Source organism: Miniopterus schreibersii (assembly GCF_964146895.1).
Source record: "Miniopterus schreibersii genome assembly, chromosome: 19".
In the NCBI taxonomy this organism is placed as follows: Eukaryota; Metazoa; Chordata; class Mammalia; order Chiroptera; family Miniopteridae; genus Miniopterus; species Miniopterus schreibersii.
Window position 1 is genome coordinate 4,731,699 of NC_138119.1, and position 15,973 is coordinate 4,747,671.

At 40.3% G+C, this 15,973-nt stretch overlaps 1 protein-coding gene across 1 annotated transcript in view; it reads left to right on the plus strand.

The window, feature by feature from the left end:
* The window catches only part of GPSM2 (G protein signaling modulator 2), a 28,719-nt gene extending 13,016 nt beyond the window's left edge, over positions 1 to 15,703 (plus strand). Inside the window, exons 3-15 of the mRNA XM_081120481.1 lie at positions 999 to 1,220; positions 1,586 to 1,721; positions 2,048 to 2,190; positions 2,759 to 2,882; positions 2,982 to 3,097; positions 4,706 to 4,861; positions 5,744 to 5,852; positions 6,652 to 6,781; positions 8,455 to 8,525; positions 9,423 to 9,599; positions 10,277 to 10,436; positions 11,131 to 11,345; positions 14,981 to 15,703. Of these exons, the coding sequence (XP_080976607.1) occupies positions 999 to 1,220; positions 1,586 to 1,721; positions 2,048 to 2,190; positions 2,759 to 2,882; positions 2,982 to 3,097; positions 4,706 to 4,861; positions 5,744 to 5,852; positions 6,652 to 6,781; positions 8,455 to 8,525; positions 9,423 to 9,599; positions 10,277 to 10,436; positions 11,131 to 11,345; positions 14,981 to 15,208 (1,987 nt within the window). The 3' untranslated portion in view covers positions 15,209 to 15,703. The remainder of the gene's footprint in view (positions 1 to 998; positions 1,221 to 1,585; positions 1,722 to 2,047; positions 2,191 to 2,758; positions 2,883 to 2,981; positions 3,098 to 4,705; positions 4,862 to 5,743; positions 5,853 to 6,651; positions 6,782 to 8,454; positions 8,526 to 9,422; positions 9,600 to 10,276; positions 10,437 to 11,130; positions 11,346 to 14,980) is intronic.
* The last annotated feature ends 270 nt before the right edge of the window (positions 15,704 to 15,973 follow it).

Consider the following 15,973-nt stretch of genomic DNA (forward strand, 5'->3'; position numbering starts at 1 on the left):
AAATAAAGACACCTAATTAAGGTACCTCATCTAGCAAAAGAACCTTTGATAAAATCACATTTTTACACATTACTGTTTTGCTGACTCACTTCTCTTCACACAGAATACCAGTAACTTCATAAAACCTTAAAAATAATCTTTTTCTTTTATGAACTTTCATTTTCTAAAATACAGTTCTAAAGGACAGTTTTCACTTATGAAAGATGAAAGACTTATTTGAAATGACATGAATATAACAATGTAGGTTTCTGATTTAACTAATTTCTCCATGTGCTTAGTGTCCCTCCTGTGTCTAATCCACTTGGTGTGAGATCGAAGCAGAGTTAATAGAGGTTTACTTGCATTATTTTTTATAGATCCATGAATGAGGGTGAAGTCACTAGTCTAACTATGAACAAACAGTAGCCTTTGGCTAAATCTCTTGAATCATAAAAAATATATATTCCTGGATGTAAAGCTTGGAAACGACCTGTCAGAGGTGACGACGTAAGTCTGAGCTTCTGAAGCAGTCAGCTCTGAACCTTGTAACTGGCTGTTACTCTCGGTCCAGATTTTCTTTTGGCCTCATCAGGTTTATTGTCCACTTTTATGACTCCATTTCAATCATGGCTCTAAGGAGCCTGAAGGACAGCACCTAGGAAATGTTTAATTGACCTGATACTAGAAATACAAACATATAATCATATCTGAATGAATTTAATTCATATTTCCTGTTAAAGCACAACTTAGAACAGTTTAAGAACATTATTTTAGGAGTGGGTTGCTGGGGGTAGGGTGGGCAATTAAAATGGGCTCCATATAGAGATATTCTATATAAAATACCTGAGACTCAGGTACATTTGAATAGGCAAATGAATGACCTTTTGCTATAAATAATGGCTTACTGTTTTGTCAGTCATGTCAGCTGCTCTGAGCAAGGGCAGCCACGACTCACATTTAAACTATGCTACTGGAAGTTATAATGTGATGTCGTAACTGTATCCTGTGTAATTTTGTAGAATGGAAGCTTCTTGCCTGGAACTGGCCTTAGAAGGGGAGCGTCTGTGTAAATCTGGAGACTGCCGTGCGGGGGTGTCCTTCTTCGAGGCTGCAGTTCAGGTTGGGACTGAGGACCTGAAAACACTCAGTGCTATTTACAGCCAGCTGGGCAACGCTTATTTCTATCTGCATGATTACGCCAAAGCATTAGAGTACCACCATCACGATCTAACTCTTGCAAGGTAATTAATTTTAGCTTTTTAATGTCCTTTCTCCCTAAATAGTCACTTTCAAAATATTTGTGTTTAATTTAAAAAACTAACAATACATTTAGTGAATTCTAACTAAATAGCATTGCATTTAAAAACTAATCTTTAGGCTGAGTTTAATTAAATTAATGAATTAGTGAAATGACCCTAGAGTTTAATTAAATGAATGAATTAATTAATTTAAATACAGAAATGTAAGTTTTACATTTTATTCAAAGTAGGTTTCAAGGCTAATGGGTCTTTCTTACCTTAAGCATATTAATTGTCCTCTAGAGAAAATTGTACTCTGGCCACTTTATATTTTAATACAATTTGTTTTTTTTTTAATTTTTTTCCAGGACTATTGGAGACCAATTAGGGGAAGCCAAAGCTAGTGGTAATCTGGGCAACACCTTAAAAGTTCTTGGAAATTTTGATGAAGCTGTAGTTTGTTGTCAGCGACACCTAGATATTTCCAGAGAACTTAATGACAAGGTAATAAGGAAACATTTCTCATTGAAATTGCTTTGTGTTTTAATTGTTTAATCATTCTGTAGTTCATCTAAAAGTTAATACCAGAAAAGAAAATATTCATAGAAAATAGAAGAAAAGAAACATACAAATTGTTAGAGGAAAAAAGTAAATGAGAGGTCCTTCTTCATACATGAGCATTGTTTGGTTCTGGGTGGACAGAGTGTAAACCCTTCTTTCTCCTGGCTGCAATATCAAGGGTATTACAAATGAATGTGTGTGGTGGGCACTGATACCTGACCTATGAGTTCTAAGTATAAAAATGAAATCTCTGCGCCATCTTCATCCAGGTGGGAGAAGCAAGAGCACTTTACAACCTTGGAAATGTGTATCACGCCAAAGGGAAGAGCTTTGGCTGCCCTGGTCCTCAGGACACAAGTGACTTTCCCGAAGAAGTGAGAAGCGCTCTGCAGGCAGCCGTGGACTTTTATGAGTGAGTAGTGCTGTCGGCGTGTGGGCTGCTAAGCTGTGAAACTCCTGTACATTCTTTATCCCATAGGAAGCGTGGATCCACTGTATACTTTAATGCAGGAGGAAGCTTTGATGTTTAGCAAAGACTTTAAAATTAGGGACCAGCAAGGGAAAATAAACCATCCAATTTTGCTAAAAGGTTACGGTTGGATTAGTAGTGATCCCCTCCCCAGGAAAACTTCCATTTAAACTGCAGGCTAGCGCCACTTAGTGGCAGAAACAAGAAGTGTCATTGGTTAGTCTAAGTTCTTTGGGGTAAGTTTAGTCTCTATCAATAGAATTTCATAGAACTTCTTAGCTTAGGGGTTTCAAGGTTAACTACATCCTTGACTCTGGGCAGAAACCCCCTAGATGGTTTAGTAAAGTGTCCCCAGCCAATTCATATAGCCACCCTCCATCATAGACACATCTTTAAAATGTGGCACATTGTGGCTGTAAGTTTAATTTTTTTCCCTAACAAAATGACTTAGATTTGTAAATCTAATTAATACACCCTCCTTATTTTTTCACAACTTTTTGTTATCACTTAGGGAAAACCTATCACTAGTGACTGCTTTGGGCGACCGAGCTGCCCAAGGACGTGCCTTTGGAAACCTTGGAAACACGCATTACCTCCTGGGAAACTTCAGGGATGCAGTTATAGCTCATGAGCAGGTACGGTGCAGGCTGTGGAACCAGTCACCTTCTCCATCTGCACAGTGATATTATTCTTTATTATCACTCTATCTATCTAATCAGAGTTTTCTCTTACAGCGTCTCCTTATAGCAAAAGAATTTGGAGATAAAGCAGCTGAAAGAAGAGCATACAGCAATCTTGGAAATGCATATATATTCCTTGGCGAATTTGAAATGGCCTCTGAATACTACAAGTTAGTCTGATATTTCTGTAGATAAATGTAAAATGAGTAGTATGCAGTCCTGTTAAAGCACAGGCAGGTTTAAAACCTGCTCTTTGCTGCACATTAGCAGTAGGACGTTGGGCTTCTAAGACTCGGTTTCCTCATCTGTAATGGAAGATACCAGTACCTTGCTTTTGGAGTTGTGTGAGGATTGAAGGAAAAACTATATTAAGCACTTACTTAGCATGGTACCTGCACAGTGCTCAGTAAATATTATTGTCCCTAAGATTTAATACCAGCAGTATGACCCCTTTATACTATTACTTTTTACCTTTAGAACTGTTTTTAAATGAAATTCTTAACTTGTTTAGCATGTGTAGTATGTATATTTATATGCTTTTTTCACCCAGTTTGTAGAGAGGCCAAAAGAAAGCCTAGTAACAAAAGTATGGCTTTCTTTTCCCCAGTGGTCACTGGGTTTTTCCACCCTTTCACCTCTCTGCCCATCTTCAATCCTCGCTCACCTGACTGGCAAGCCCAGCTCCTTCTGTGGCAGGTCTTTCTAACCCGTCCACAGACTTGACTGTAGATGACAGCAGATGTTAGGCTGCCTGAGATGGCCTGGTCTGTGCTTTCTAGGTTGTTTGGAGTTTTCCCTAATTAGTGGGGATCGAAGGCCCATACAGACTTTTGGCAGGAGCCCAGTTTGAATGAACCAAAGATACAGTGACTGATTTGTATTTTATTGTTAGAGAATCCAATGTGAGAGAGCACCAAATATTTTGTCATCTTAAAAAACGGTAAAATTCTTTAGGTCCATCTAAAAACTAAAATGTCATCCCACCTTCCTTTAAACATTAACCAAATGGTTAGTATTTGTTGATTAGATATGAAATATCCTCCCAAATATCACTATATAGGGAGTATATATTTTGACTTTAAATACACGTTTCTTATATTTTAAAGTTAAAAAACATAGATGCTATTCTTAGCATTTTGTAACTACTAACTTATTTAATCCTCACAAAACCCTGTGAGCTGTCTTCCCCATTTTACACGTGAGGAAATTTGGCACAGAGAAGCTGATGAGTTGCCCCAATCTCAGAGCTAAGCTGGGGTTTGAACCCAGAAACTCTAGTTTTACGGCCCATGCTCTTAACTGCTACACTAGCTTCTCAGTGACGATTCCATAGGCATTAGATAGAATGTGGTTAATGTTTAAATGTACTTAATATTTTTCATGACTCAGTGACTTATGGCCTAACTCAGTATTTTAAATTTTGACAGAATGTAAAGGCAACGGTGTGATTGAAAGATCACGTGAGCAGAGCCACTGCCACAGGGAAGGTTTTCTTAAATGTTAAAAGCGCTGTGCTAATCTTAGAAGCACTTGATCTTATGTGTCACTCCTTTTCTCTGGGAAATTAAAGGACCCTCAAATTTATTATAAAGTCTGGATTTGCCTTTCCTGTTTCAAAGGCATCTTTTCGTTCTGTCTGGAAGTAGCGGAGAAAATGCAGGATCTTAGGCTCTAAAACAGATTCACTTTAAAGGCAGGTGGAAAGTGAGAGTGTTATTTTGTGATTATCACCAAAAATAAAATGATGGGTTTATGTAAGAATTAATTTCTTCTTTTAGAAAGACACTCCTGCTGGCTCGGCAGCTTAAAGACAGGGCCGTGGAGGCACAGTCCTGCTACAGTCTCGGAAACACCTACACGTTACTCCAGGACTATGACAAAGCCATCGACTACCACCTGAAGCACTTAGTAATCGCTCAAGAGCTGAAGGACAGGTGAGTTATACACCTTGTTACTATAGTTATGGTACAATATAGATGCACTGTTCAATTCCTAGAATTTTTCCCGTTTTTAATAAAGTGTTTTCTGTGTTTCCTTTGTTCTCTTTTTAAGGAATTTCCTGTTTCAGTACCATCCTCTGTATTGTTTGAAGGGCTAGCATGTGTTAGGGGATTAGCCTAGTTCCATGAAGCCTTGGACCCAGATCAGTGACTAGGTTACAAACCCCACTGCCCACAGTGGTCCTTCTGACAAGACCAGAGTGGATTGGGGTGAACTTAGACCCACAACCCCGTGTGGCAGCCCCAGCTCATTGCTGCCAGCAGGCATGAGGGCCCATTATGTCAAGTTCCTCGCCTTTTTTAAAGAGAAGCTAGAAGTCCTGAGTTTCATATGAAGTCTACTGATTTTGAATGCTGGTGGCTAATTCCTTTTTTTCATTGAATGAAAAAACAGCATATATGTACAGGCCTTTAGTCCATGTTGTTTACTTTAGGAAACTGGACTTTACCTCAGTATGAAGGGGAACTTCTCTCTCCACTATCTCAGAGGTGGTGGGTTCTCCCCAGTTGGGCTTAAACACAGGCTGCACGATTACCCTGGTGCTGCGTAGAAAATGGGGTGGGGGAGCTGGACCTGTCCCTGACATTTGTTTATAATACGGTGCATGTTTAAAAAGGTGTTTTAATACTTGACTCTGAGTTCTCAGCATTACCTGGGTATTGTAGTATGTCTCTAGTATTGTGATAGTATGTTTTTTATATCAAATACCAAGTAAATGCAGTGCACTATGTGTACCTTTAATTACTGCTGGCAGCCCTGATTCCCATGCAGACTTCCTTTCAGATAACGGCAAGTTTGCCTTGATTGTTTCATAGAATTGGCGAAGGAAGAGCGTGTTGGAGCTTAGGAAACGCATACACAGCCCTAGGAAATCACGAGCAAGCCATGCATTTCGCTGAAAAGCACTTGGAAATTTCAAGAGAGGTACGAAGCTGAAAGACTGCTGTTTGCACTGCTGTGGTTCACATCACAGGGGACAGTCCTGGCACTGCTCTAGACTGCTCCTCTACGGCTGAGTGATAAGTTTAACTATGTATTGTTCTTGTGGCATCAGAACTGCAGAAAGCACTTTGAAATACTGATCAGAGGTGTGTTTGCATTGGCCTTGATGTAGGAAGGTAAGGCCGGGCACCAGGGAGTGAAGATTACTGGAATATGGCCCTCACTGTACCCCATTTCTGCATGGACAAGTAGCATGTGTGGGAAGAAAAACATGGCTTTTAGAGTCAAGGACTGGCTGTTACAGTGCTGCCACCTGCTGGCCATTTGAGCTTGGAAACCTTTCTGAGCCTCATTTCTATCTGTAAAACAGGAATATGTTGCAAGTCATTTTAAGGATTAGAGATAACATATAAGTGTCTACGATAATGTCTAGTGCTGGCTTAATAAATGTTAACTGTTACTACAGTGTGGAAATAAAATATTCTAAGGAAATTTAATTCATATGATGCTAAGTTAATGTGTCACAGAACCACAGTCTTATTTAATATGATCACGGAGATTAAGAGCAATCTAATATTTAAAGAACTAAAGAATTGATAAAATTTAACTAACTGTCCTATTGTCATGTTTTAGAAACTTTCCTTTTCTTTCTTATTTAAAAACATTTCATTCTAGTCTCATAGTTCCAACATAACTATTTTCATTCAGTTTTAGGTCACAACATTTTCAGCTAATCTTCACCATTCTTTGTCTTTACTCTAAAATATGTTTGTGGCTGTAGGTTGGGGACAGAAGCGGTGAGCTGACAGCACGGCTGAATCTCTCAGATCTTCAGATGGTTCTTGGTCTGAGCTACAGCACAAATAACTCAGTAATGTCTGAAAATACCGAAATTGATAACAGCTTGCACGGTAAGTAACAGGTCTTCAAAACCCAACTTGATCCTTAAGGTTTACCTTTAAATTAGTCACCACATGTGTACCATATCCAAATATGTAACACAGGAAGTTCAACATTTTATTAACACACTTTAATGAAATTAAAAGAGAGATTCGGGAGAATTTTAAAAACCCAAATCTGGTTCTTTAAAGACTAACCGATCTACAGCAAGATTATCCCAGGAAAAAAATGAGAAAAAGAGAAGTGGACATAAAATAGATGCAGCCAGAAATTAAAAAGATGAAATGATCCTGAATAATTTTGTAAAAAACATACTTGAAAACATAGGAGATGTGGACAGTTTCTAGGAAAACTGAAAGGACATTTGCCTCACACGTGATTCAAAAGGGGTTTGTACTCAACGTGTAAAAACTCCTATGAATTAGAACCAAGACAAATAACCCAACTAAAAAATGGGCAAAAGCGATGAACAGAAGATACACTAACAGCCCATAAGTACTGAAAGATATTTAACTTCACTGAATCAGGGAAAACTACAGTGAAATAATATTGAAAACCTATGTGGTAGAAAAAAAAGGTCTGGTAATACTAGTTAGTACTGAAACGATGTGGGTAATGGAAAGTCTTATGCAGTACTTACTGGAATAGAAATTGGTATATTTTAAAGAGCAACTTGGCAACACTCTGGTAAAGTTGAAGATGTACCAACCTTATGACCCAGCAATTCTGCTCCAGTTACATACCCTGACATCCACCTGGGAGAAACACTTACTCGTGCACACTAAGAGATGTCCAGGAATCTGGAGTAGTAGTACTTGTAACAAAAAATACTACCTGGAAGCAACCTAAATACCTGTCCAGTAGAATGGATAAGTAACTGATTTCCTAGTCCTAAAAAGACAATGAAAATTAAACTACATACATCAACTTGGATGAGTCTCACAACTGCTCCAAGGAAACAAGTTAGAGGACATGTACAGTATGAGACCATTTATATATGTTTTATTGCTTATACGTAATGAAAATATGAAAAATTAGAGGAAGGAAGAAGGTCGTTGGGGGGAGTTAACATGGTTTATTTTTTAAGCTGGGTAGGTATCATGTATTCCTTATGCCTTTTAAAATATTGCCTCTCTTTAAGAGCTGGAGGGGATATGAAAGTTTTTATATTTCATGATAATTTTATTGAAAAAGAATTTTGAGGAACTTAACATTTCTTGACTGGCAGTAAATCTGTCATCTAATGAGACCTTAAAATGGAAATGGGCATCTCTGAAATAATATACTGGGAATGTTATTTTTATTCGTACCCCAAAATTGAGGATGTAAAGCCTTTTCCTTATGTTTTTTCTTATTTAAACCACTCTGGTCTTAAGGAGCTAGATAGTATAAAACCAATTATTATAAAAAGCCGTTTCTAAATTAAGAGGTAATGTTAGTAACCAAAGTTAGTTTCCCAGCAAAATGTAACTTCCTTACACCAAAGCCTTGGAGGAGGGAGTGCATATCCTATTTTTATGTAGTTGATATGGAAAAGTATTCTTCTAAAAAGAGCATGTTTGTACGTATTTCCTACTTCCATATGGGTTTGTGTACCAGACTTTAAAATTCAATAACAAATAGCCTAGTGATGCTGAATTTGTAGTCTGAAGGTCTCCCTGGTTTATTTACTCTTTTTACAAAGGTGCACGCCCCAAGTCTGGACGCCGACACAGTATGGAAAACATGGAACTTATGAAGTTAACACCGGAAAAGGTGGGCAGTTTTTATGTTTTGAATTTCTTGACCTGTTATAATATTTTAGTAACTTTTAATTTAAATGAAATAGTTTATTTTTAAAAATAAAACTACAAAGTAACTTTATTTTTAATGTACAGTTCTCATTATTCATGGATTCCATATTTACAGAGTTGGCTACTCACTAAAATTTATTTGTAACTTCAAAAAAAATATTTGTAGTGCTTTTTTGACCCCCATGTAAGGTCTCGTTTTGCTTTCAACTCTTATATTAGTTTCAGATCACTAAGTCTCGTTAGCATCCATCACCTCACAGAACTATAGAATTTTTTCTTGTGATGAGACCTGATTTACTCTTAGCGTCTTTCAAATGCGCAGGACCAGATTGGCTGTAGTTGCTGTGCTGTATGTTACATCACATCTTTGTAACTTACTTGTGTTACAACTTTGGTACCTTTTGACTCTCTTCACCCGTCTCATTCACCCCCCGCACCCCCACCTCTGGCAACCACCAGTCTATTCTCTGCATCTGTGTGCCTGAGGTTTTTTTGCAGTTTTTTTACATTCCACATATAAATGAGATCATATGGTATTTGTCTTTGTCTGAATTACTTCACTTAGCATATGCCCTGAAGGTCCGTCCATGCTGTTTAATGACAGGGATGCCTTCCAGAAACGCACTGTTAGGCAGTGACCATCACCGAGGGCGCTCACACACACCGAGGTAGTGCAGCTGTCGCTCCTCGGCTGCGAGCCTCTACAGCATGAGACTGCACAGAGCCGCCTGAGATTCAGTTAAATGCAGGAGAAAAGGGTACAGTCAGGAGATGCAGTAAACGGAGATGTGTGGGGTTAAGAAAGAGTTCTGGTGTTTTTTCCATGTCCTGCTTTACACTTACATTTATAATTTTGTAGGTACAGAACTGGAACAGTGAAATTCTTGCTAAACAAAAACCTCTCATTGCCAAACCTTCCACAAAGCTGCTCTTTGTCAACAGATTGAAGGGGAAAAAATACAAAACTAATTCCTCCACTAAAGTTCTCCAAGATGCCAGTAATTCCATTGAGCACCGAATTCCGAATTCTCAGAGGGTATGTACGTGTAAAATAAGTTTTCGAGTACTGTGAGTACAGTAGTCCCCCTTATCCACGTTTTGCACACCAAGGTTTCATTTACCTGTGGTCAAATGCAGTCCAAAAATATTAAGTGGAAAATCCCATGAACTCATGTTTTAAATTGCACTCTGTTCTGAGTAGAGTGATGAACTTTCATGCTGTCCTGCTCTGTCTGGCCCAGGCATGAATCACCTTTGTCCAGTGTCTCCACGATCCCTGCCTGTTACGTTAGTCACTCAGTAGCCAGTTATTAGATCAACTGTTGAGGTATCGCAGTGCTTGTGTTCAACCCTATTTTACTTAATAACGGCCCCAAGTGTAAGAGTAGTGATGCTGGCAATCAGGATGCCAAAGAGAAGAGGGAAACTGAACCTGGGGTGTTGCCTGTATCACTGATATTTGCATAATTCATTCTTCAGGATCTGAAGCAGTGCCCCTCAGTCTGAGGTACATTTTGTTAGCCTTAGAAAACAAGGATTAAAAACTAAAATAACTACAAATGCTTTCTGTTAGTTGGGTTGAAATCTTTTAATAATAACTTTGCCATCTTGTATTTTTATAAAGAAAATGCTAGCTTTTAATGTATATCAAGATACTGTTCCAATGATGATCTGAGGATATGCTGGAGTATTCAGATTTTCTCACTATTTCAGAAACTCAGTGCAGACACTGTTGGAGATGAAGGGTTTTTTGACCTATTAAGCCGATTTCAGAGCAACCGGATGGATGACCAGAGGTGCTGCTTACAAGACAAGACCTGCGGGACGGCTTCCAGCGCAGCTCCGTCCACTCCCCCAAGAGTGATGCTAAAACGTACGTTATCTGTGCTTCCCCAACTTTAATAGTTTCCTTTGATATTCCTGAGTTATTTCTGAGAATTCAGTTCTCATAGGAGGTACAATAACATCCCAAAACAAGGTTTTGTGTCAGTGCCCCTGAGTTCATCCATGTTCCTAGTCCAGGGCACTTTCTATCACACTGCCTCTCTAGTGTCTCTGGGGTTGGGGAAAAAAATGAGTTATATGTACCTTATATGTATAATGCAAATGCTTCACATCTGGATTAAAAAAGCCAAGACAGACTGAAGAAAACTTCTGCCTATGGCTGAAGCTCAGGCCTGCCAGAGCCTTAGAAAGATGACTTCCTTTCCCCTTGAGAGAGACTTCCCTGCAGCACTCTAGTTAGCTAAAAGGTTCCTATCCGGGGCATGGAGTAACAACAATCCCATTCGTCTTGGCTGGACGCATTATGTAAGAAAAACAGCTGCTTTACCTTCCGAAATCTAGTCCTGAATCTTGTGAAGGTACATGTGGGTGGGCACCAGGTAAATGCAGTCAAACCTGAGCTACCACCAAATGGATGGTAGAGGTTCTCTCGATCCACTGTCCCACCCATCTCTGACTCTCAGTGACAGAGCTAATAGGAGGGTGGGACGGTACTGGCACTGAACACAGCATGAGGAGCTGTATGACAGATGTGCTTAATGTTGCGTTTTTCCGGTTTGTAGCATCCTCTGTCTCCGTGGTGTCCCCCAACACGGATGAGTTTCTAGACCTTCTTGCCAGCTCACAGAGCCGCCGCCTGGACGACCAGAGGGCCAGTTTCAGTAACTTGCCAGGGCTTCGTCTGACACAAAACAACCACCAGTCAGTCCTGGGCCACCTGATGACGAACGACAAGGAGCCTGACGAAGACTTCTTTGACATCCTTGTAAAATGTCAAGTACGTGAATATCTTTATCACCCGTTTACAGAAGGATGCTGTTGAGAGCTTTGGCAGTATTAGAACTCAAGTTGGGAAGGGCTCACTGCATTAGTGATAGCTTCTTGTTTTGTAGTCCTTTTGGCTGGTGATGTGGAGAGAAAACTGAAAGAAATGGGACAAAACCAAAAAGAGCCCCTCTTCCCTAAATTCTAAGGAGGCAGCATAAGGAGCAACCAGTGATTAAGTTAATGTAGGGACCTGTCTAAACAGTTTACCATTTGGGAAAAAAGTACATAGTACAAAAGCTTTCATATTTTAGCTGTTTTAATAATTACTAACCAGTGTGGTTAAGGACAGAGAAAAATAAGCATTATTTTCACTCAGAAGAGACATTTTCTCCGCCCGGCCCTAGCTCTTATCTGTGCCTCGCTCATGATGATGACAGGCACCGCCTACATTCATTCAACAGAAAATGACTGAACACCTTTTATGTTCTGGGTACTACTCTAGACATTGGAGATACACTTGCTTTGTAGTGGGAGAGGCATTAACTGTGTGTGTACAGGTTAGTATGTGTCAGGTACTGATACTTGCTGTAAAGAACATTAAAGCAAGATAAAAGGCTGGTGGTTGGTGGGGAGAATTTCAGGTGTGGTGGGGAGGGAAGACATGTCTGGATTGACATCTGAACAGAAACCTGAATGAGCCAAGGCAGTCAGCCATGTGAAAGAACATTCCACAAAGAGACAGCAAATCCCCAAAAGTTTAGCAGGTTCAAGGAACGGCAAGGTGATGGATGTGGAGTGAATCAAGGTGGATGGAGAGGTAATTGGGGCCGAGGGCACCTAGGCTGCAATGGGAAGACACTGGAGGCTTCTGCATGGTCATCCTGGCTGTTAGTAGGAAAACCAGCTAGGAAACTAATGTGGTAATTCAGGCAAAAGACAGTGGCAGGAGTGATGACTAGTCAGACGATGGGTGAGATCTGCTAATAAACTGGGTAGTGGGTATGAGAGAGAATCGAGGGTGACTCCTGGCCTTATGGCTCGAATGAGTGAGTGGAACAAATGGTACTATTTAATGAAATGGAGACAGGAGAAACAGGTTTGGGGAGGAAAGCAAGAGCTCTACTTCAGAGTGTAAAGTTAGGTACCTGATCAGACAGTCGCGTTAAGAAGGCAACGGGACATAAAGGTGTGACCCCAAGAGAGAAGGAACTTCGGGAGTCGTCAGCAGGTAGCTGGTATTAAAGCCCTGGATGGAAACTCCCAAATCTAATTGGCTAGAGGAGATGAGCCCGCAATCAGCCAGAGCTGGAAGAAGACCTGCGTGTGGGTAAAGCTAAGCACAGCAGGTGTTTTAAGGAACCTCCAGCTGTGTCAAGTGCTGCTAAGAAGGGGAGTAAGATGATGGCTGAGCTATTAGATTTGGCAACACTGAGATTAGTAATTTTGAAAGATACTGTTTTAGTGAGATGACAGGGACAAAGGATGGAGTGGGTTGAGAAAGGGGGGATATCATCAGTTGGAGGGGGAGGGAGGTGAGTTTTTCCTACGCTGGGAGGTAATAGGGCACGTCTGCAGAGGAATGCGGAGCAGCTGGAGCAGAGGAGGGTGCGCACATGGAGGTGGGAGCAAGCAGGAATTCTCTGCTTCCTTCTATTTTCTCAGCAAAGTGAGTAGGGGCATAAACTGTTTGAAAAGAAAAACAACTTTCTTTCAAAGAAAGTTGACACTTTGTGACACTGAAAGCATGCTGACCTGTGCTGAGCACTCACTCGAAGTTCATGGTCACTGAAGTCAGTCCGGTCAGTACAACTGTGTATCTTCCTCCAGTCACAACCAGATGCTTAAGGAGAGCTTACAAGGTTGGTATTTTGCCCAGAGAGCAGGAGAGTGGGGGAGAGAAGCACATGCCAGGTAGTGGTTTGGAATCTAAGGAGAAGGAAATGCAATGTGTACAAGTGAAAAGTAGCCGTGACCTGAGTCAATACAGAAATACTGAACATCAGTGAAGCAGATGCGTAAGAATTAGAGAGGGGTGGGTATCTCCACAGCATAGCTGGAGACTTCAGTACCCACCCCACGGTCAGTAATGGGCAGGACAACCAAGCAGAGGCCTTGAACAAGCAGTGCACCCCTGCATCTAACACATCAGAACACTAACGCCCAAGTGCACACGGGAATCGCTCCAGGGTGGGCTGTATGTGAGGCCACAAATGAAGTCTCAGCAGAATTTAAAAGACAAACTACAGGATTGCTGGAGAAATCAGAAAACCTGGGGAGGGTTCTGAAATTTAGAGGAGGGGGGCTCGGGGAAATGTAAAGCTGTGTTCATGTTAAAAAGGAAAGTCTTAAATCAGTAACCTGTGCTTACAACTTTAGGAGCTAGAAAAGCAACACACTAAACCTAAATCCAGCAGAAGGAAGGAAAGAGGATGAGGCCAGAGACATATAGAGAAAATCAACAAAACCAAATGCTGTTTCTTCAAAAAGATTGACAAACCTCCTAAGCTAGACTAAGAAAAAGACAAGGCTTAAATTACTAAAATTAGAAATAAAAGTGGGGACATTACTCCTGATTCTACAGAAACAAAACGTACAGAATACCATGAATATAAGCCAGTAAGTTGGATAAACGAGATGAAATGGACAAATAACTAGCAACACAAAACCAGCCAAGAAAATCATGAAGAAACATGAAATAGACCCGGTAAGAGATTCTATCAGAAATCAGAAAGCCCTGGACCTGATGCCTGCACAGGCACATCCGACCAGACATTTAAAGAGCTCACGTCAGTGCTTCTCAGACTCTTCCTGTGACTTAGGAGTCATTCTGTGAGGCCAACATATTGCCCTAATACCAAAACCAACAGGACACTATACGAAAACCACGGACCAACATCCTTTTTGAATACAGAGGCAGAAATCAACAAAATACCAGCAAACAGAACCCGGAAGTATAGTAAAAGGATTGTATACCAAGACCAGGTGAGATTCAACATATGGAAATCGATGAGTGTAAGAAAAAGTACCACACAGTCATCTCAAATGATGCATAAAAAACATTTGACAAAATTCAGCACATTTATACACTAAAAACACTCAAACTAGGAATGTCAGGAAGCTACTACAACATAAGTCATTTATGAAATACCCACAGTTTTCCTCAATCAGTGGTAAAGGACTGGAAGCTCTACCCGGAGCAGCTGGGCAAAAAAAGAAACAAGCAGCAGCCAGACCGGAAAGGAAAAGGGAAATTACCTTTTGTTCAGAGTGACAGGCCCTTCTATGTAAAAAATCCTAAAGATTTCACACACACACAAAAACGTTAGAACTAAGGAGCAGATTCAGCAAAGTAACAGGATATAAAATCAATATCCAAAAATCAGTTGTTTCTCTATGCTACCAATAAGGAAATTAACAATTCCACTTACAATAGCATCAAAAGGAAAACACTTAGGAACTAACCAAGGAGGCAACAGACTGGTACAATGTAAACTACAAAATATTTCTGAAATTAGTAATGACATAAATTTCTGAGAAGAGGAAAAAAGGAAATGTTTAAAGCTGTATTTCCTGTTGAGAATGACAGGCAGCTCAGTGCTCCCTCCCTACTGTATCTGGGTTTTAATCTCTTTCCCGTGTTTCCAGGGGTCCAGATTAGACGATCAAAGATGTGCTCCGCCACCCGCTGCCACGAAGGGACCCACGGTACCAGATGAGGACTTTTTTAGCCTTATTTTACGGTCTCAGGCGAAAAGAATGGATGAACAGAGAGTTCTTTTACAAAGAGATCAAAACAGAGACAGTGCATTTGGACTGAAGGACTGTTTGCAAAGCGATGCTCTGTTGGAATTTAAAAGTTCAGGAAGAAAATAAGCAAACCTCTAGTTACTGTGGATGTATTTTTTTACAGTAACCCTGTTTCCTTTCAGAACACTGCAAGGAAATTCAACCTACTACTTTTCCTTAAAAGGAGAAGTTCCAGCACTGTAATGCCGCTTCAAGGCTGTGAGGGTGCGTAAGTACTTAACCTTTGTACAGCAGGAGTGTGAGGGACACTGTTGGACACTCACGTGCTTCGGTGGAGGGGTCTGCTGATAAGGTGCTTCATCAGCTTCCGTGACCCCTGCTGGGACTGTTCTCTGGCAGCTTGTTAGATCCTTTACCTCTGTTTGTAAAGTAGAAAGTTAAATGAACTCTAGTCCTCCTCATCGACTATGGCTTTTTTTATATGTAACCACCAGTGTAGAGAAATTATCCTGTCTATAGTCTCAAAAAAAAAATCTGTGTTCTCCCCCTCCAACAAAATCTGTGTATTTTCAATATATTTTTAGGCCAAAGCCATTATAAAAGAGACTTTTAAGAAATAAAGTTCTTTTAGCTTGTTTGGGTTCTTTGTTAAATTAAAAAAATAATGATGGGGATATAGGTTCTCAGAAACGCCTCATGAGCTACACATCGTAGAATATACTTACACAGTGCACCCTGCCAGCGCTGCAGGTTTGTTTACACCAACACGTGAGTAACTGGGTTGCTATGATGTGACAATGGCCATGATGTCACTAGGCAATAGGAACTGTTCAGCTCCATTATAATCTTATGGGGCCATCACTGCATGAATGGTCTGTCATTGACGTCCTT